General features: G+C 34.1%; 1 protein-coding gene across 1 annotated transcript; it reads right to left on the minus strand.

Moving 5' to 3' along the window:
- Nucleotides 1–1,745: 1,745 nt before the first annotated feature.
- Nucleotides 1,746–21,633, minus strand: LOC120346787 (protein fem-1 homolog C-like). The gene is made up of 13 exons (XM_078115079.1): nucleotides 21,572–21,633; nucleotides 17,217–17,319; nucleotides 15,659–15,845; nucleotides 12,776–12,968; nucleotides 10,395–10,574; nucleotides 9,644–9,696; nucleotides 7,365–7,518; nucleotides 6,278–6,359; nucleotides 5,364–5,473; nucleotides 4,241–4,400; nucleotides 3,872–4,001; nucleotides 3,516–3,621; nucleotides 1,746–2,968 (listed from the first exon to the last, which is right to left on the minus strand). Exons 1-13 carry the CDS (start codon nucleotides 21,616–21,618, stop codon nucleotides 2,245–2,247), a joined length of 2,229 nt encoding a protein of 742 aa, XP_077971205.1. The 5' UTR covers nucleotides 21,619–21,633; the 3' UTR covers nucleotides 1,746–2,244.
- Between the last annotated feature and the right edge of the window lie 792 nt (nucleotides 21,634–22,425).

Here is a 22,425-nt window from a genome sequence, read left to right on the forward strand (position 1 = left end):
TGATGCTAATGCTGCCATAATTAAGAAGCAAATGCGTTTAGCCAATGTAATGGACTGTAAAATATCCCGCTACTACATATTTGGCAAATGAGACAGGACAAAAGCAGAATAAAATTGACAAGCCACAACTAAAAGTAGCTTTTGCAGGTAATGATTAGTTGCACTGAAGGGTTGTGCCCGAAAAATTTTAATTGAAAGTCTGGCGATATGAATTATAGAATACCAACACTCCATTAACTCCTGACCGAAATGCAGTTTTGAAAATAGAAGAATTAAACGAAACACATTTAAAATATCTGAATAAATTTTTTTTTAATAAAATCGTTTATTGCTTGTTCTGCGTCCTAATGCAAGGTGATACCATTTTTAGTTGATGGACGTTTTGGTTATCACATTAAGTGCGAAAAGAAAATGTGATTCAAATGATGCGCAGCCAGTATGTTCCCCAGCTTTCCATTTTAGAAGGGTGTTTCCAAATATATGGGGTTGTGAAGATTTTACCAATAGTAATGTGATCTTTTTGTTATCGAGAGGTATTTGTTTGAAAAATGATAGTTGAATTTATGAAAATATTTGAACAAGCAAATGACGTAATTTAGAACAGTAGAATACTAGTCCCATGACGATACAACAGCCTACGTGGAACCGCCACAAGACGCGCAATTTTTGATTACGTCATCGCATACAAAAAAACGAATCCCCCAATTGGTAATGGTTCGCAACATTCTTATTCTGTCACCCACTTTCATTGCACAAATATTCTGTGGCCCATTAACTTTCTTTACATTAATGAATAAAATGACAATCGCCACTCAGCATAAAAACAACTAATTTATCAATAACTCCAGGAATTTTTTATAGGTTTGTGAGGTTGTGGCCCACTTGAAATGTTTATGTGGCCCAGCAGTGAATCACAGCCCACCGGTTGAGAACCGGTGTACTTTGAAACTTGTTTTTAAAAGACAATAAAATAACAGTTGCTACTCGATGGAAAAAAGCACGAAATTGGCCCACCTGAAAATTAATTTTTGGCCCCGCAGTGGGCCAATGCCTACTGGTTGAGAACCGGTGGTCTAGTAATTAAATAAAAAAAATTTTTTTATAACAGCAACTTGGAGTTGTCCTCTCGGACTTCCCGGCATCAGCAATCGAAACAAGTCAACGCCAGCACTACGCTGGTTTGTCTTAGTGTACCGTACTTTCAGAGGGCTCAGTTAATCGTAGTTCTTATGTGACTGCGTTTGCAAATCCGGAGATCTGATAAATCGACAGTGAGATCTCAATGACTTACCCGGCAACAATATCATGAAAAGATTGGCGATAGGATTTGTTGATAAATACCGCCCTTGTGACTCCTAAAATTAAAACTTGCACAATGAATATAGTCATAAGAGTAAGTTGCCAATGTTGTACTTGTAGTCATATATTTATATATTGTATTATTATTGTTCATATAAAGAATGGAAGAGGGCAACTTCATACTTTATTCCTTACATGATTTGTGACCTCATTGTAAGTATGCAAAGCTTTCTTGGGATCTTCAGTGTTTATGTGTTTTTACACTGTATCTGCCCAGCACATGATTCATTCAAAGTGACACTCTGTGGGTCATAAATGCTGGAATGAATATTGCAACTGTGCAAACCCAGTGGGGCCAATACTCTGCAACCCAACTATTACTTGCAGTCTTCATCAATGCCAGTTCACAGTTATCAAGCACACCAAAATGAGAAAAACAGAATATGTAGGGTAGTGATTGTTTAATAAATCGCAAAGCATCGCCACAAAATATCCAAAAAAAACTCAATTTGACACCAAAAAAATGTAAAGGAAAATGGATGTAAATATACAGAAAGGTACAGAGATGGGACGGGATATTAACGAGATAAATCCAAGCATTTCAATAAAGATATTTTCACAAGAAAAAAAGGAGAAATTAATTTCACTCTAGCACTATATACAACAGAACAACTAAGATGGCAACAAAATAGTATATTAGCTTGTATGGAACTTCATTAATTCCTGACTAAAAATCATTCTTGCCGACAAAGGTTGTGGATGGACCATACGTTGGCAGTTTGCTCCATTGACCAATGCTTAGCTTACGCATAAAAAAAATTTCAAATTCAACGGTGTTAATGAAAATCACTAACTCTTTAATCAGGTTATATATTGAAATAATGTAAATTCCGTAGTATTTTAAGAAGCAAAAAAATTTTTTTAATACCAGAATACATGATATTATTAGTGACTGGAGACAAACTTCCAAAGGGCTTCTGGAACGTGATCTTCATACTGCAAATGGTGTTCCATAATAGCTCTGGCAGCCAGGCATTGCAACGTTTCATGCTTGACTATATTTACCTTTTGTCGCAAATTAGTTGGTAACATTTCCATTGGAATTTTACCTGTATTATTACGGTTATCAATATGAGCACCATGATATAGTAAGAGATGAATAACGTCGATGCTCTTTGTCACAGAATCAGATATCTCTTCAACATCCGATTTATCAGACTCTTCGCATGCTGTGATTGCAGCTACATGTATGGGTCGATTGTCCTCAGAATCAACTGCATCCCAATTGAAACTACAATCAAGAAGGGTTTGTACAACGGTGGCAGATGGAAAAGCAATGACTGGATATCGACCAAGGGGACATGTATCGGATCCTGAAGCGAGATGAAGTAATGTTCTCTTTTTGTGATCAACGACATTTCTCATGCTGTACAATAACAATTGTTTTTCTTTCTTTTCCATTTTTCGTTGCTCTTCTCCATTGGTCATACCTTCATCTTGAACAAGATCGGCAAGTGCTAAAAGATGCAATGCTATTCCCATAGCTCTGTATGTACGCTGTCCACTTGCTTCACATGCTCCACAGCATGGAGATGGTGAACGTTGGCCAGAATCTGTTCGTTGATTGTCACCTCCTGGTTGATGTGGTGATGAACTTTCTCCAGAATTTCTTAAAAAATAAAAAATTGACATTTTACAAAAGCATTGTGTTCTCAATAAGTTTTTCGCACAAGAACAATAATTATTTAAATGTGTACGTGATAAAAATAAAATTATGGAAAATTTTGTATCAATTACTGTACGTTTAAGCAAATTTTTGCTCTATGGGATTCCGTTTTCATGTGTGATGACGTCATCAAAAATTGCGCACCCATAGGTGGTTCCGCTTTCGCGGTAATCATAAAAGTTGTCGTATCGATAGTCTACTGTGACATATTGCATACCTGTACTACTTTGTTTTGGCCTTCGTGTACATATCTATCTAGCACAGCTCTCTTGCTGTATGGTCAATAGGCAGCTGAGATGAGCAGTTTGGGTGACGTCATCTCCTTCGGTGGCGCGCTCGGGTGTGCGAGCACGAATTTCCATTCAAGTACCACAGCATTTTTTTGGTGGTCGACTACTGAATTGTTCGAGCATAAAGTCGCTCGACAGAATTTATCTTGAGAACAGCTACATGGAATTAATGAAAAAATAATAAAAATAAATATTATTACCTTGATCTTGCATTATCTTCATTGTTTTGAAACCGATCATGTGATGGCTGCATGTTGTTAGACTTATCTTGATCTTTTCCTGAAATACTGCTACGTATCGTGCCATCTGCGAAAAAAAATCATACCATGCATCCAAATAAGCCCAATCTCTGTAAGGCCCATTTACAGAAACAATAAAGTTAGGACCCCACTCGTTTTTACCCTACAAGAGGATGACTTTAAAAATGAATATTTTTAACCAAGGAGATAATTATATATACGAGACTTTTGGAGGGCACAAAGGACATAATTATCCTGGTTTTCCAGTCTAAGGAATACGATTGAAATCAAAGATACTAAAATGTTACTAGGTTAACCTTTTGACTTTGCAATATTCTTCACGGTGGTTGACGATCCCCGCTTAATTTCATGAATGGCTCTTCTTAATACAGCAAGTATTTGTGTGTGCGTGGCTTTAGGAACTTGAATTCGCATGTTCACTTGATCCTAAATTGGAGTGAAAAATTAAACAATGTAGTTCAAAAATTAAACCATTCGTATGGTATTATGACATGAATAGAATCTAATAGATCAACAATGACTATCAAGATTTGCAACATAGACGAGATAGGAATACAAAAATCGCTGTTTGTGACAATCAAACTTTAACATAGTGGCGTAAAACATAAGTGGCGTATGGTTTAAAATCTTAAATTACAATCCATGTTAAAAACTACATATCCTACCTTTTGCATGAAGCTGAAAAGTTCAGCAAAAGACAGTAAACTACTAAGTGTCATCGGAGATAATGGTTCAAGATTAGATTGTTGCATATCAAGCGCATACATCCACAGTGCAATACATCTGTCAAAATCGCCTGCATCTGCAAACACTGCCCCGCGATACCTGATAAAATAAATTGAAAATAAAAATAAGGAAATTTTCAAAGGAATCTGCATATCACATAAAACTGTTATGTTTATCATGGGGTCATGTTATGTCTCAAAACTCTGGTATATTTATTTTACGAGATGACATAATTGTGGACCTGTCAAATAGAGTAGCTGTGTCAGTAAATGGATCTAAAAGTAGATATCATATATATGATATAGGGCTGGGAATTTCAGAAAAAACACTTTAACCGTTAACCGGGTAAAATTAACCGGTTAACCGCAGCGTGACGTTTGACACAATGAGTTCTAATTTTAGCTTGTTACGCCACAATGGTTTCAAAACAATTTCACATGATCTTATCCCGGTGTCGTTCGAAATTATTCACAAATCGAGATCGCTCTGCTGCAAGAGATATGTAGCATGCTTCGGAAATATAGGAGCATATTGGGAAAACCCGATTCCTTCATCAATTGCGCACTTGTTGGGTGACATTGAATAGACGCTTTTGCAATAAAATCGTTAACAATATACTTTGACCGAAAACTGATTCGAAATTCATCATTGTCAAATTTTCATAATCAGCAATATTGGTACTTTACTAATTTTTGACATTTATTCGGTCCTTACCAATACAGTCAGTGATATTCTTTTAAAAGTGATTGAAACTGTATAGGCCTATTCACTAATTTTCACCCATCTTACAGAACTTTATCTTTTGGTAATGGTAATCGTTTTTGTTGAGAACTTTTTACCCATCAACTATTCATTTACTACAGTTAATATCCGTCCTTCAAAAAGAGCTGTTAGAATTATTTGAATCCTACTGATAATTACATAAAAGCTGGGATTTTTTTTTACTAAAATTTTTTAAAAAATTTCAATGAAAATTCTAAATATCCGAATCATTATACGGTGTCTTTTATATACATAGTGTTTAGTCGAAAATTTGTTTAAAAGAGAAATTATAGATTTCACCTTATATAATATGAGGTGTCAGGATGTCTCGGTCCAAGGATTCTTTCTCGAACAAGTAAAGCTTGCATTCTCATGCTATCTGGATCACTACGCAATTCATCCAACGCTTCCTGTAATATAAACATAACATAAATAAAACAAATTACAATCTTGAATGTAATATGTATTCCTTTCTAAATTCAGATAAATAAATCACTACTTTTCTAAAAAGTATCCCTTTAGAAAAATTGTTTTCAATATTTCGAATTTGAAGAAAACTATGCTGTAGGGCTTAATGGCTGAGGCACAAGCAGTAAAGATTGGTGTTATTTTAATTTATTGGGCCTAGTCATAAAAAAACACCAATATTTAGTTAGTTTCATATTAAATCTAGTGATCATCATAATTAACGTAAAGATATGTACAGTCAGTAATCTAAGGCAGGAATCCCAGAGCCCCTCAATAAATTTATAAAAAATTGAGAAAACGAAAAAATCGTGGAGCTCCTATGTTTCTCTGAGGTAGTTCCTGGGGCTCTGTACGGAGCACTTTAAGAACTTATGATCTAAGGCTATTTTGAAAATGATACTCATACAGTTAGAAACAAATAAACAAATATTTTACATTTTTGTTTACAGTCAGGCAAATAATACTTTAAAGTAAACATATGCAATGAGTTTGCCAATTTGCTAATTGTTCATGTACATAATAATATTACAGTACGACCTAATCTCATACATGCATATCTTATGCATATAATTGATGTCATCGGATGACAACTGTGTTGCACATTGACAATATCATATATTATTGTGGAATGAACAATCAATATTCGATATATAATAATATTATTATGGTATCAATTACATTAGTTACTCTATGCAAAATTATCTTAAAGGAAAATTCTTGTAATATTAACAAAAGCAAAGTCTCACCACTGTTTGAGCTTCAACAGCAGAACAATAAGCCTCCACAGGTGGTCGAACTGCTTTCAGTTTGGGTGGATTTGAAGTAGATCTATGAAAGAATAACTTATTACAACCTTATTGAATTATTATAACACAATATAAAATTCATACTGACATTAGTCTGACCAGACTCTTCAGAAGGAATGTCTTTTGGAGGGAGTAGGAAATATTAACTGCATTCTGCATAGTTAGTTAGTAGGTAAAAAGTAATCTAAAAGTAATGATACTGGAAAACTAAATGACAAATGAGTTTATAAATTTGGTGGGAATGTTGCGACACTACAAAATTACTCAAAAATAATCTGGTCATCTCAATTAGAAAAAAAGATGATGCATTATAACATAATTACACAGTGCATTAGACATTATTAAAATAACCAAAGAATCAGTACGACCATTTGCCTGATTCTATTAATACATTATTAATTAATCATGTTGCTGTGTTAAACCTAACGTGTTTTAATCCTATTAGCCATAATGCAATCAGGTGAGTATGTCACACAACGCTGTCTTATCGAAATTGTGAAAAGACCTAAATACCAAACGAAAAACTTCCATAATAAGATATAATTACACAATGGGAATGGAATGGAAAATTAACCTGTTCATAGGTGACCTAGTTTTCTTACTAAAAAACACTTCAAAACCCATGTTGTTGAGTGTGAACTTCTGTCCAAAACTTTCCTTATTTTATTAACATTTTGCTCATATATTGTCAGACTGAGGTGCCCACTTCAGAAATAGACAATGGATATATCACTTCCGAAAGTGGGGAATATTTTCATTGGTATATCAACGCGAAAATATATAGCTCAGAGAAAGATTTTTACAATAACCTAATAACTACAATTTAATAAACACCAAATACAACTCTTCCATTCTGAATGAACAAGAATTAGAGATTTCAGTACATGAAAAGCTTATAGCCTACTTATAAGATTCCCCATTTAAACTGATTTTATTATATGGTATCCTAAATTCATTTTTTGAGTAGCAAAATACAATGAATGACCGAAAGTTTACTTATTTTAAATAGTACTACAGCACTACTGACCTTAAATCAATAGCTCTTGTCCATAAATTATATGCAGCAGGCCTGTCCTGCCTTTTATCAATAAAAGTTGCTCCAAGTAATTCCAGTGCATGAATATGTTCCTCTAAAGATGTTTCTGGCCGAAGTACAAGGTATTCAACAACTTGCCGATGACCTGATGGAGAAAAATAATTTTTTGTGTAATTTTCAATATTATCTTCTGCCAGGAATATTATACTAATCAACTTTTGTTAGATAATTCTATTATACACAGAGGTGAAAAACCATTTTTATTAATTTGGTGAGACTAGTTTTGCTGTCAAATCTACAAATCAATGTCCAAATCAAAATATTGGCTGATTTGTTGACGGCATCACATCTATTATTAGACAAGAGTACTTTTCTAATCAATGAAATAAATTTGGATAGAATATGACAAAACCAAATGTCTGATGTTTAGTTTTAAAGTAAGAATATATAAAATATTTCTTGGGAATAGTGACAGATAAATATTCATAGAAAATAAGCAGCGAACGGAACTAGAAACATTGTAATTGGAAATACATAATGTTGTATATTTCAAAAATGAAAGTACAAATCATAAGGTTAATTAAGAACAGTATGTTAATTAAAGGTTGGTATATCACGATGATTTCCAACATAAATTTTTAGAATATGTATTTAGAATAAATCAGCTATGGAAATCAACAAAATATTGATTTATGCATAACATTTATGAATATTCATAACACCAAGTAATCAAAATAATTAGACTCTGATCATATTGATTACACAACAAAATATATCAGAATCGTGATTTTCGGAACATTACGATGACACGTTGGCCAGACGCTGAGTAATTAAATGGTTGTCAATTAAATAACATTTTTATGCCAAAATTGATGCATGTTATATCAAATGCTGAGCAATTTAGAATGGGGAGAATACAGCTGAAACATCAGGCCAAGTTAACAAAATAAATGTGATTTATTCAATTTGAATACCACCTAAAAACCTTGCAAATTCTTCTTTGGGTGTATTTTTTTTGTTTATCAAATCATTATTAACATACCACAGCTCATTAAAATTTGAAATCTAACACCATATTAGTATTGCCAGAAATATTCCGGTTATATTATTTTGTCACATGGTTAGAGCAAGCTGACTCAACTTTATTTGCTAATGAAGCGAAACTTAAATATCATCAATGACACTTTATACAGTACAATGGATTATTTGACCTATAAAATATACAACCTTATACTCAACTATATGCCAATATAGTTTGTTTTTACATTTCAATTTTGTTTGTATCACATACAGGCTATAGGCTATAACATATTAACATTCCATTTGCAACTGAGAGTTTCATATAAGTATGTGAATGCTATAGGTGCAATATAAACAACTGAACAATACTGTATCCAATTCATGTTGACAACAATATGGTTGACATGACAAATACTTGATTATATGACATATCACATCTGACACGTAACGGTGCGACTAACTTAAATACATATATAGCATTTTGTCTTTTTCATGATGAAACGACATAAGAAATCAATGAATCATGAGTAATGTCAGAATTCTGGTTTGAAAGTGACTCGAATAATCCAAATGCTCATTCAGACAGAATATCGCCTATGTTTGCTTAGTACATCATAGAAATATAAATTTAAAGAGTAACCATTATCAATTCAATCATTTTTAACACCTGAAGGTTCAAAAATAAACGTGACACATTGGTTGATAAAGGTTGCAGTGACAATTGTTTCAATCTGTTATTCAAGCATGAAGTCTTTGTTACACAATACAAAGGAAACTTTCCTTTCATTTGATTTCAATAGTTGGTAACTAGCCATATCCCATACAACATAATTTCTTACATTATATGAGACAATCAATTAAGAATAAACTTGGTTTACATGGCATGTGTGACTTTACTGCATATACATTCAAGATTAGTTACCGTACATTGACTACTGGTATAAAGCATTTCAACATCTTTAGATATTAATTTAGAACAATTTTCTTGATATCTAAAAAAAAATTAAAACTAGTTTTGGCTTGAATGCAGCTGAAACAATGCCATTCAAGTATATCTCAACAATCACATGCCAAGTGATATTATAGAAGTTGAAATGGCCACACTCTTTTGGGTCCTAATAGTAAAAGATAAAATGGATAGGGTATGAAGAATCCATTTGAATATTCACTTTTATACAAGAACTTGTTTATTGCACGAACAAGATAAATAAAAACATAACATTGTTATAGATTAAAATAAAAGGACTTGCCTGTAATGGCTGCAGCAAGGAGTGGCGTCATTCCATACCCATCCATTTGCATTCTAAATATAACAAAAACAAAATAATAGAAATATGATGTAAACATTAAAAAAAAGAAAATGTCTTATATTGGAAGAAAACTTTATCTGATTCAAGGTTAATAAATAATCCAAGTTAAGGCTAAATAGGAACCTAAGACAAGAATGTAAATCTGAAATGCCCAGGGCAAAACAATATACTGTAAAAAAAGCTTTATTGGTATTGATTGTCAGCAGAGTTCATACTTTATGGCACTTATTGACCAACTGCAATGTTTCATATATCATAAAATGTTGTAATTGCTCATTGAAAGATCAATCAAACACAAGCAAAGTCTAATTGCTCAACGGATCAATTCTGCTAAGCTTTCAGTTTCATTTTCCTTAGCTGAATTACTTGTTTGAAATGCGGTACATGAATTCCCAGCACCTAACGATCAAATAATTTTATTCAATACATTTTTACATAATCATGAAAAACAATATGGTCAATTTACTGACACCTAGTATTAGAATAATTCCAACTCCTTCAACAACTTGCATCATTAGGTAGCAAAATAATAACATCAACTAAATGTACTCCCATATCATTTTTAGACTCCTATAAGCTTCAAGTTACAATACCATGAGCAACTGTGGTAAACTGTGAGCAAAAATATTAGTTGGGATTCAACCCTATATTGCGATAACTATATTCTATATATTGCATTATATTTCCATACCTTGCTCCATGTTTCAAAAGTAACTTTATAATATCCAGACTTCCACTTTCTGCACAATCATGTAATGCAGTGTTGCCCTTCGCACTTCTTCGGTTTACGTCAGATCCGATCTCCAACAATGTTTTGACAATTTCTTTGTGACCTTTGTAGCATGCAATCATGAGACATGTGTGTCCATGCCTATAACAAATGAAATATCATTTATAATTTCATTTGACAAATTGTTTGAAAGATGAATGATTTGCACAAAGTGTTTCAAATGGCAGAACAAAAAGGTTCTACTTCAAAAAACTGAACATTATCATTTATGGACACTAACAGAGTTGGAAAAATTTTATTTTGTATCACAGAAAATATTCAATAATAGTCAATTCACCAAGCCAGGGAGGAATCTTGTCATTGTTGGGGATAGAATTTTGCTTTGTATTTATTTGCTGCATGCAGCCTGCAATATTACCAATATTCGTTAGTACTTTATTATTACTATATTCCTTATTTATGCAAAGATCATAAACTACAAACTGTACAAAAGGGGTAGTACGACTCTAGATAAAGATTTATTAATGAAGATTGAATAAACAAAGCATTTATTGATAGTGAGGGATGAATACAGAGTTTCAAAATCGGCGAAAAGAGGAAAAAGGAACCAATTTAACAGCAATAATAAATTGAAAAAATAAAATTTTGTCTCTCTGCAACTGTCAATTTGAGACTTCACAAGGTTATAACACAAAGCTGATGGGAATAATGTCATAATAATATGTATTATTGATACAAGATATGGAAATGTTGTTTAATTTGTCATTATTGACATAGGAATTCCACCTTAATTTGGATGAGTCTGGGTTAGATGTGAACTTTGGACAGCAACCAAACTAACTCAAACAAATTTAGCTTAGATAATTGAAATATCAAAGCATAAAACGTTAAAGTGATAATATTGCGTCAACCACAGATCTGACGTATATGAGAAGTACAGCAAAGATACTATTATTATACAGAGCCCTTTATTTTACCAAAAGTGATTTCATATCATGATTTCATGGGACAGTGCATCGTCACATGGCAACAGGATGGCTAGCTCTGAGTAAAGACAAGGAAATGACGAATTGATTTCGCAGAAGTCCGTTTTACATCACGACTCGCTTTATTTGACCTGTTCATGTAAGCGAGTCTCAGAAAAAAATGACATTGATGACTATGTTAATTAATCTTTCACAATACATTACAAAAAGCTTTATTGTAAAAAGTTCCAATATTCTGGCTAACGTGTGCAAGTATTACGCAGGTTGGTTAATTTCAGACAAACATTGCTGAACTTCCTCGAATAGGTGATGAAATTATGAACATGCATATACTCATATTGCCTACTAGTTATGTCTTTCTGCATTTTCTTCTGATAAATTTTGATTCAAATTCTCGTACAGCGTTTGGTTGGGATAGAAAGCAACGATAATTATTTGAAACAGACTTCAGATAAGTTACACCATGAGGCAAAGTCTCTGGATAAAACTTATTTTATGATAAACACAAAATAGTTCACTCAGTTGCTGCATGGATACTTGCAACATTTTGAGAATGATAGGAATTAAATAAAGCAATTAAAGATATTATATAAAAATGATCTTTTCCAAATGTGCATAATATCTCTTGTTCTAGTCATGTTAAAAGCCATGATTTTTTAATAGTATTATTGAAAATAACATTTTAAATGCCTAGTATCATTTCTTACACAGTGATCTCACTTTGAGATGTAACTAAGACTTACCGTAAGTATAAATGTATGATATGGATAATATAATGCCTATTACATTCCACACAGATCTTTTTCTATGTATGAATGAAGGGAACCTGGTTTGATGACCCCATAAATTATGAACCATTATTATCACAAAATTACACTTAGATCATGCTTTGTACATATTTGACATAAACAAAAATCAAAGCGAAACAATTCAACTGATAATAATGGCATTGTGTAAAGAATAATGTATATGAGAGGGATTGCAAACAACGTAACAACACAATGATCAATAACTTCATTAAGGCTACATAGCTGGTATTAATCCATATAAATGATTGCTTTGAGGTTCAGCAATCCATATCGTACCAAATACGTTATTAAGCCCATAGCACTTATGAGCCGAATTACATTCCCTAAAAATGGTTTTATCAAACAGTGGAACTATATTTTGTGAACATTACAATATCTTCGTAATATAAAATATATTTGAAATAATTTAAATAATATGATTTCCTATAGTTTTTTTCAATGTGGTCAGATGATTATTAGTATTTAAAACCTATGAATCAGTTACAATAATATAACCAATAAGCTTTGTAAAATATACAGATTGATATGAACAAGTTGCATATCCTACCTGTTTGCAATTTCAACATCTGCTTTATGATCAAGTAAATATTTCACAATGCCAAGATGGCCGTCGAAACAAGCTGCTCTGAGTGGTGTTGAATTTGTCATTGTAGTACTGTTGGAGTTGGCTTTATTTTGAACTAAGCATTTTACAACAGGTAAATGACCAGCTGCAGAAGCACACCAAAGTGGAGGAGCACCTGTTATTATAAAATTATTTATTGTAGTAGAACTATTGGAAATCTTTATTAATTCAAATATATGTATATCATTCGTATACCTCTCGTTCACTTCTCTATAATTATTTCACTATCATTTCTGTGACAATTATGAATAACCTTAATTTTCAGTCAAGGGTAAGTTGGGCTACTTCAAACAGTTCAAAATATCTTCGAACTATGGAGCCTTTGACGAGGTTGAATATTATTTACGGAGCCCCACAGCAAATAAAATCACATTGTTGTCCATTGGAACTCATAGATAATGTCATATTTGAATTACTGCCTTGTTGCCACATTTTGACTACCATTGTCAAATTTTGTTAATGCCCTATTGCTTCTTTGGACAGTTACAAATCTAGCCAAGTCAGTATTTTAATAAGTAAACGAATAGCTCGCGGAGCCCATAGGTTTCTCTCACTTTTTTTGAACTTCAAAAACCTAGGATTTATGTTGTGTATGTGAATCTTACTCATAATCGAACACTTGTACAACAGGGGATATAGATAAATTCAATAGGCCGCATTATATATTGTGATTAAAAATTCCTTTGTGCAGTTTTATACATTTTAAAATTTGACGAATTGTCACCATTGATGCATCATTATTATATGTGCTTCATACAAATGAATGAATGGGCATATAAACAACCTAGGCTATTTGAATTATCTGAATACAATATTTGAAGTGTGAATTTGAAAACTTCATACCCAGGGATGGCCATTTCCGAATACTAAACTATTCCGAATACATTCTAAAATAATGTTTTCGAATCTGGAATTCCGAATACATTCTAAAATCGAAAATAACACATTTTTGTTTAGTTTATTAAAACCCAGTAACTTAGGAAATAAGCTTCAATAAAAACATCAGAATAAAGCCACAAACCAACAATATATGTACACAAGATAATTGATAGTTTATAGCTATCAATAAAAAATAATAGCAACTTGTGACACAGTCAGTTTATTAAAATTATTCACTTTGTACAAATGACCATATGAAAAGATAGCCAAGGAGTTGTCGGACGCTTTCTATCATTGGTACCATGATATTATGATAATAGTCAAGTCTGTTGACAAAAATACTACTTGTATTCAGATAATTGTGTATATTTTCTGAGAGTAATAAAATTTATTGGCAATACAGGCAACTGAAACAAGCAACAATAATCGAAAATCCATTATGCCTTTAAAAATTCTAATATTTAAGCATAGAGTATTCTACTACCTACCAGTATATTTGTATATTAATTTATGTGAACCATATTGTTATTATGTGTAACATATTGTTGTGTTTGAAATTAGAAATAAATTAGTAGAGGATAAATGAACACCACTGCCAGCCGCGCAGCCAGGATTTTCGAAATCGGAAACTCCCATTGCCGCCTGTAACACCCAAAGTGACTTTGGTAACACCCACCGCGATTCCGCGATCGTTAAAAGAGCCGTCTTTTCGGCGTATAATGATCATCCTATTACGTAAAATATTCAACCCATGACAACTACGAGTTTCTAAAATATCTTTATATATTAATTTAATGTGTCCAACGTAACTCGCGGTGCTTCTTCTTACGTCAAAAAAAAACATTACTATTCGGTCCACGGCGATCTGTGACCTAAAAGTACGAGATAAACTGCCTGATGTATTTAATTTTAATACGTATTTTTGCAATCTTGCCAACTCGTTATCGCCGTTAGAAAAATCTCAAATAATGATATAAAATCCTGTTGAGTGTAGTAGAGTATAATTCATTTCATACAATGAATATAAATATAAAGTTTAGCAGTAAATTGAAAATAGGTATTCATCGTCTCGATTATGCCACCTGTTAAGAGAGTCGACTTTTACAACGAATAATATAACAATATATTTTTCTGTTGTGCAAAGTGATGAATTCGTGACCGATACGGGCATATTTAAAATGTCTTGCTTCATTATTAATTTAATTGTCTTCAATTTAACCTGCGGTTGCGTCGACAAAATAAAATCCTCACCACTCTTATATACCATTGCAATCCGCGGTCATAAAAATAAAAACGTGTGGTAAACTGCCCGATTAAATAATGTTTTGATCTGTGTAATGTTTTGCGAATTCGGCAAATATTTAGATGTACTTGTTAACAGTGTCTCCGCTCAATCGAAATGCTGCCACTCTGATTATTTTTAGATAAAACCGTTCGAAAAATCCGTAAATCTTCTGTAACATCTCGGAGTGAAATTTATTTCATCAAAATAAAATTGATTAAATATACTTTGAAAATATTCGACAGCAATACGCCTTTTTATATTGAAAATTTGAAACCCTCAAAATGGTTATACAACATTAAAACACCAGACATTGATATAAATAATCAGCCATTGAACTGTCAGAATGAATGATCCTTAACATGATTGCTTAATTAATGAATAATTGATTAAATCAAAGGTCACCTGACGTCATATCATGCATGAAGAAATGAGAAACAGATTGATAATGTACAAAAGCATGAAACATGATTTAATCACAAAAGAGCACAACTTCAAAGTTTAATGGTGACGAAGTAATACATAAAATGTCATCATATATTTTATCATGAAATGAAAATATAACTAAGAGGATATTGATAAATATTACAAATCTCAAAAGCGTTCACTTTATGTAAATGAAAATAGATGTTCATGTCAATAACCTTCAATAGTTTCTCCATCGAAAGTGACTGATCCACACTGTTCCATATCCGCTTTACACTTTGTGATGAGATATTGCACAATTTCCGTTCGACCGTGCCTAGCAGCAGCAATAAGTGGGGTAGAACCATTCGTTTTTGTTGAAACTATTTCTTCCACTTCAGTCGTACCTTTTCCTGATAAATAACCCTGAAAAATAAGTAAAATATCAACATTAGAAAAAGTTGTCTAAGGATAATGATATCTTCACTTTCACTTATTGACCTAAGGAAATTCACATTATTCATGTTTACACAGTCATCAAAGGTGAAATATATTTAGCTTTATCAAATGCAGTATCATAAGGTCACACCATGTATGCTAAGTTGAACTATTGCCTCAGGGTTATATAACTCATGTTAATGCGTCATAGTTCACTTGAAGACAAACAAATGATGCTGTCTGTGTCAATAATACTTTAACACAAGTTATATCTTCATCCCTGTTTTGACTGGAAATTCAGGTACTAATTCTGAATAAATCCCATTCTTTTACTTAATTATTTCATCATATTTGGTGATTAATTTTAATGATGATAACAGTCAATACACTCAATAAACAGGCCATAGACTGCATTTCTATTCTTTGTTGGCCTTAAAACCCTTTCCTCAAAGCCAACATATGTTCAAAGGTAAAATGGTTTGAACAGTTTGGTTGTCTGGTACAGTGATTTCATTTCAAATAAATGCACTGGACTTGAGTTAATGAAGATTAAGTGTTTGCAGTGCTGTAGGACATGTCTTCACCTATTTAACGATTTATTACCAGAATTTTAGGAGATGATGAAGGCCAATGTTCCGAAGTGGAAAAATGTCCCGAATTGTCATGTCCTGTAGTGTCACATACAATATGCATATTATTTGCATGGATCTACAGTGTTACATTAATAAGTAACTTGAGCAACACATAGAGCTACTGATGTACCATCACGACAATTTACAACACAACACAATGAAACCTTAACGCATGGAGGACTTGCTGCACCGTAGTGTCACGCTATATTTTACTTTACTACATATTTTATATCCACTAAGTAAGTCTTGTGCAATTTTGTTCAAACCCCATAAAGCAACTGATTGAACAAGAACACAAAACATATAGCAGAAAATGTAAAAATATATTGCATCTAATAACTAGCAAACTTTCTAGAATTATCCCGTAGAGTTACTAGGAATAGCCCTTATACAAAAAAATGCATGTTTAAATGCCAAATAGTTTAGTGCGCAAACTCACAATATTATGTGAAGAAACCATTCTAAAACTATTCAAGTTGTTAAATTTAGTAAATAGTGTTTTCTCTTGAATTTTACCTTTCAGTCCAAGATATATGATGTTAAGGTATTTATCCAAGAGTCAAAGCATGAGTTTATATATTTGTATTCCCAAACATGACAAAACACATAATATGAAAGTTGTGATAGAATTTCGGTATATACTCTTGTTATACTCGTGTCAAGAACATTGCAGGATATACCGCAACATTCATAACGCAATGCAACAGGGCAAAAAACAATGCCATACCTTTAACTTCTTCAATTTTCCATCTTTTGCTGCGTTATAGACAAGAAGTTTTAAATCCATATTTAAATTTGCTTTATCAATATTGATCCTATTTTGCAATGAACTAAAAGGATAAAAATATACGGTATTAGTTAGACTTGGCATTAGTATATATACTAACTGATTGAGGTAGTTCAAAATGACAATACAGTTGATGGCATCCAAGCTCACAATGCCAGCTCACCAAACCTCTTGATAAATCCAGTCTCTTGGCGTTTTGTCAAAGCTTTTTCCACAATAGAAAATATCACATGCTACCTAATGGTTTCTAGATACCAAGTTCCAATACTTTACTAATGCTCTCTGCATTGAACTACATATGATAACATCTCTTTACATAAGCTATTGATGTTTCTGGGCACAGTACTTTACCAAAGCTTTTAACGCACATGCATTATCTTATTTTCTTAGTATTCAACATTTCCTCGCAAATATCAACCGATGCATCTATGGGTAATCAGCCAAAACTCCTGGGCAGTTGTTCAGTTCGGTTCTTGTGTTTGAAGAAAACAGAGCTAGTGTCATTGCTGAACTCTATTAGGTTTCCACAAAAAGCTGGGGTCTGGCATAGTTTAGTACCACAAGTACTTCCAGTGGGCGTGGAATAATAATTTTTGCATATGTTATTACTAATCCCCACCTGACTATGCCATCAAAAAATTACGTCACTACGATGTCACAATTACGTCATAGAGTTTGCCCGAGTATAGTTACGATCGCCCGAAAGGGCATCTACGCCGATGATAACGAGTTCACTAAGGCCAATGATCTCTCTCATACCAGGATCGTTGCAAATAGAAAACAAGAGAATTAGCTTGCTCGATTTCGGATGATCGGGAGCAGTACACTGATATAAATAACAATACCAGCTGAGTATGGCGGCAATATGAACCATCAAACCAACTGACTGACAAAATCGAATCATATTCCCTACAAATCTAAGGTGATTTGCAGACCAAATTTTCATGTGGCTAATTTTTGCTACGGATGTTGCGTTTTTTTTTTGGTCGCAGTGAGTAGTAAGTAACCAAATTTCTCGCTGGAAAAAAAACCATGCCATGCAACCATTCAAGTTGATGCATCTGAAACAAATAACTGGCAACTAATCCCATACCCTAAATGGACTGGTAACCGGACGAGGGGCCTTGGTTTGCCCTATGATTAAGCCGCCTTATCGGCTTTCCTCCTCTCCCAGGATAAATGTGTGAATCCTATCCTATCCAGTCTTAATACATCTTTTTTGCTCATCGATCTTAAGATCGGTAAGTATGTTGATAGGTATTTGTCTGTATGTATGTTAGATGAACGCGATATCTAACAAAGGGGAGGTTGAATCTGCTCCAAATTTTGCATGTGCATTCATCATATCTCGGACCAGAAGCCTATTGATTTTGGATGAATTATGTCGTATAATTAGCGAGTTAATAATTAATTAGTGATGGGACACGCGATGTCACTATAGAGTCATGGATCAAAACCGCAGTTTCGATCAATAAGTCTTCGGTCTCCGACCGATATTCTCGTTTAGTTATTGGCAGTTGAAAATTTAGGCTATGCATTCACTGCTTAAATTGTTTCTAGCTTCTTGTTGGAGATGATTAATCACATACTACAGTAATAATACTCTGAATACGATAACTATTGCGTTGTGGCATGCCAAATACTACTCACTGCGACAAAAAAACGCAACATCCGTAACAAAAATTAGCCACATAAAAATTTGGTCTGCAAATCACCTTAAAATTGTAGGGACTGGAAGTACTTGTGGTACTAAACTATACCAGACCCCAGCTTTTTATCTCAGATGAGTTCAGCAATACCCCTGCTGTTTGTCATCAGCAATTTTTTGAAATCCGGGTGTGGCTTTATTTAAACAAATTAGGAATCTGGTATAGTTTAGTATCACATGCACTCCTCGTTGGCCAGGCTCAACAATTTTTGCATATGTCATTCCTTACCCCCACCTGACTACGTCATCCGAAAACTACATCACTGCGAGTCGGAGTAAGGTAATAAGACCCTCCAAAGTATAAGAATGGTCTTCCAAAATGCGCAGACAATCATACCACAGATTAACATATTCAATTACTCTGTTACTTAATACAATACGGTACAATTTTATTTCGATCTCTCATCTACAACAGGATTCAGGAGTGTGCAAACTGCGGCCCACAAATAAAAATTTGCAGCCCGCGGGGAAGTGCCAGTTTCGAATGATCTGCAGCCTGCAAGAAGTATTTTCAATTTAGTTTAATTCAACACATGCGAGTAATTCCAATCAATTCCTTTACGATGCAAGGCCTATTATACCTGAGCTTGTGCGAAGCGAACAATACATTTGATAACATCAACAAGTTAACCAATTTTTTGTAGGGTGGCTTACCCACTTTGCGGCCACGACCTATTTGCAGCCATCAACTTCATCGATTAATTTAACACCGAAAAAATTAACAAACCGCGACGTTATTCCTCACGCATTTTCGTCCACTTATCCTCCTTGGCTCTGCGAAATTACACTAAAATGCGGCCACAAACAAAATAGTCACGACCGAAAACCGGCCCGAAGAAAAAATAACGGACCATGTCACCAACTACCCATTGTCCCTTCAAAAAAGCTTGAAAATCTATACAAATATAAGAGATAAAGAAAAAAGATGAAACTTGGCAGGTGGGTAGAGTTGTGTTTCTTTCAACCATCTTTAAAGTTTCCCGTTTTAACATTTAAAGGGAGGGGGAATAGGAGGGTGCACATTTCCAATACATCGATAATATCTTTGTCGACCAATTTGCGATCATCGTGTTTTTGTCTGTTTGATTGCGGTGATGCGGTGCTTTGTTCATAATTTGACGAGTTGTGTTCAAAATAACCGTGTTCTTAAAATATATGACGGTCAGAAATGCAATTAGAGCCCAATTTTTTCACGCATGGCTGCGTATGTGCTAGTCTCAACTCAGCATAAGCGACGTTCAAGGCTTGAAATCCGCGGTCGCACACTGGTCGTTCTGTCGCAAATACATCTTCCGAGTTTCGTACTTTGGTGGTTTGTATAGCTTTAACCCCTGGTCGTAGAAAGTTAATTTGAGGTTTACCGTGTAGAATAAATGCCAATGCATCTACTGTGAAAAAATTAACGGGTTAGAAATATTAGTTTTTATTTTATAGCGGTTTGAATGAAATCGTCCGCAGACCGGCTGCACCACCCTACATGCAACTAGTCGGGTCTCGTGTAGTTTCGTACCTAATGTACTTCTAGTGGGCGTAGCCTAACAATTTTTTAATATGTCAATCCTAACCCCATCTGACCACGCCATCCAAAAATTACGTCACTACGACATCACAATCACGTCATAGAGCTTGCCAAATATACGTATGATCGCCCGAAATGGCATTGGTGCCGACGATAAAGAACTGACTGACGTTATCGATCTCTCTCGTATTGGAATCGTTGCGACGAGAAAACGAGAGAAATACCCATTCGATTTCGGGTGCTCGTTTGCGCGTCTTGGATGGCAGTTCATATAGTTTGAAGGGCTCTATTACGTCACTGTGACGTCGTAATCATGTAATTTTTGGATGGTGTAGTCAGGTGGGGGTTAGGACTGATACGTGGAAAAATTGTCATGCTACGCCCACTAGAAGTATGTTAGGTACGAAACTACATGAGACCAAACTACCTAGTCTACTAGAAAGCCTATGTTGAATAAAAGCGTGGTCCAATCAGTTATTTGTATCTGGCCCTTCTGCTTTAAACAGTTAAAGGTTGTACACCCCTGGTCTACAACACAGAAAACAAATAAAAAAACACAGACAAGGCCAAGGGTAACGGAAAGATCGGGAAATGGGCAAAACCTAAATAAAGGTTTATAGCGAACACTGTCTGACTGCTGGACTGTAACCAGCGTTTGTGCCTATTCACAGATGCACCCACACTCAAACAAGAGAATCACGACAATCATAATAGATAGATAGGCCTAGAATGAATTAATAACCAGCGTAGCCTACACGAATTGACAAATCGTGTTATTACAGTATTATAAGTTCTTCTAATCTGCCTTGATTTAAATTTTTAATGTGAAATCTGTCGGCTGTGATCAATCTTAGCTCTGCTCTCAAAACTGCAAAATAACCCCACCAACATAAATCGAGCAATTTTAGTTTGACTTTTGGCTATCAACAACTAAAATCGGGGATAGGAAAACCAAAAAACACATTCCTGCATTCGGGAAAATACGGTATCGATTAAATTCTGGAATAACTGAATAACTAAAGATAGCGCTGGAATAACTAAAGATGCGGTACCACTGACGAGACTTACCGAAGTTGAATTACAGAAATAGGTGGTATTCTGTACCGTAAAACCATTGACAGATTGAGGTTATACCGGTATACACCTCATTGGGTAAAACGATAAAACAACCCGTCCTACGATTCGCACCGAAAGACTTAAGTCACCCTTTCTCCCTATCAAAAGTGAATATAAACGTTTTCTTCCTATCAATTCTTCCTGACTCTCACCACTAGCGACATATTGAGGAATTGTCTCGATAGTGGAGCATCGGACTCGGTGGATCAGTTGATATTTCAATTCGGTGACCGTACATTTGAACCCATGCATATATCCAAGGGTTCAATCTATATGCGGGTGCTAAAACCCATGGGTTAGGGTTAGTATGGGTTTAACTATCCGTGAAACAAATAAAATTCCATAGGTGCAATAGCATACAGGTGCAATTGTCATGGGTTCAAATGTACGTGGGTTCAAATGTAATGGAACCTTCAATTCATGTTGAAACTGAATCAGGAAGAATGTATCATCGTCACAGGACTTGGAAAGCCATACAGGTACCGAACTGGTAAGTTACCGCATATGATTTTCGGGTAATTAATGATAAAATATTTCGTTTTGCCTTCTGTGTACATATATTTGTGTGTCCATTACTACTTAGTCATATTCGATATTGTTGCTCAGTCTGGCTCCATGGGAATACAACACTTGTCGCAAAATTGCAGAGTATTTGCATGCGCATGTTCTCTTTTTGTTTAATGTTGGATTTTTTACATTACACATGCAAACCTTATCTAAGGTTCTGTTTGCTCTCCTGATTTCATTATCAGTTTTTATTTATTTATTTTTACCAATCATTTTATTGTTATGCCTAAATATGGAGT

This window comes from Styela clava, chromosome 8 (genome assembly GCF_964204865.1).
Source record: "Styela clava chromosome 8, kaStyClav1.hap1.2, whole genome shotgun sequence".
Taxonomy (NCBI): domain Eukaryota; kingdom Metazoa; phylum Chordata; class Ascidiacea; order Stolidobranchia; family Styelidae; genus Styela; species Styela clava.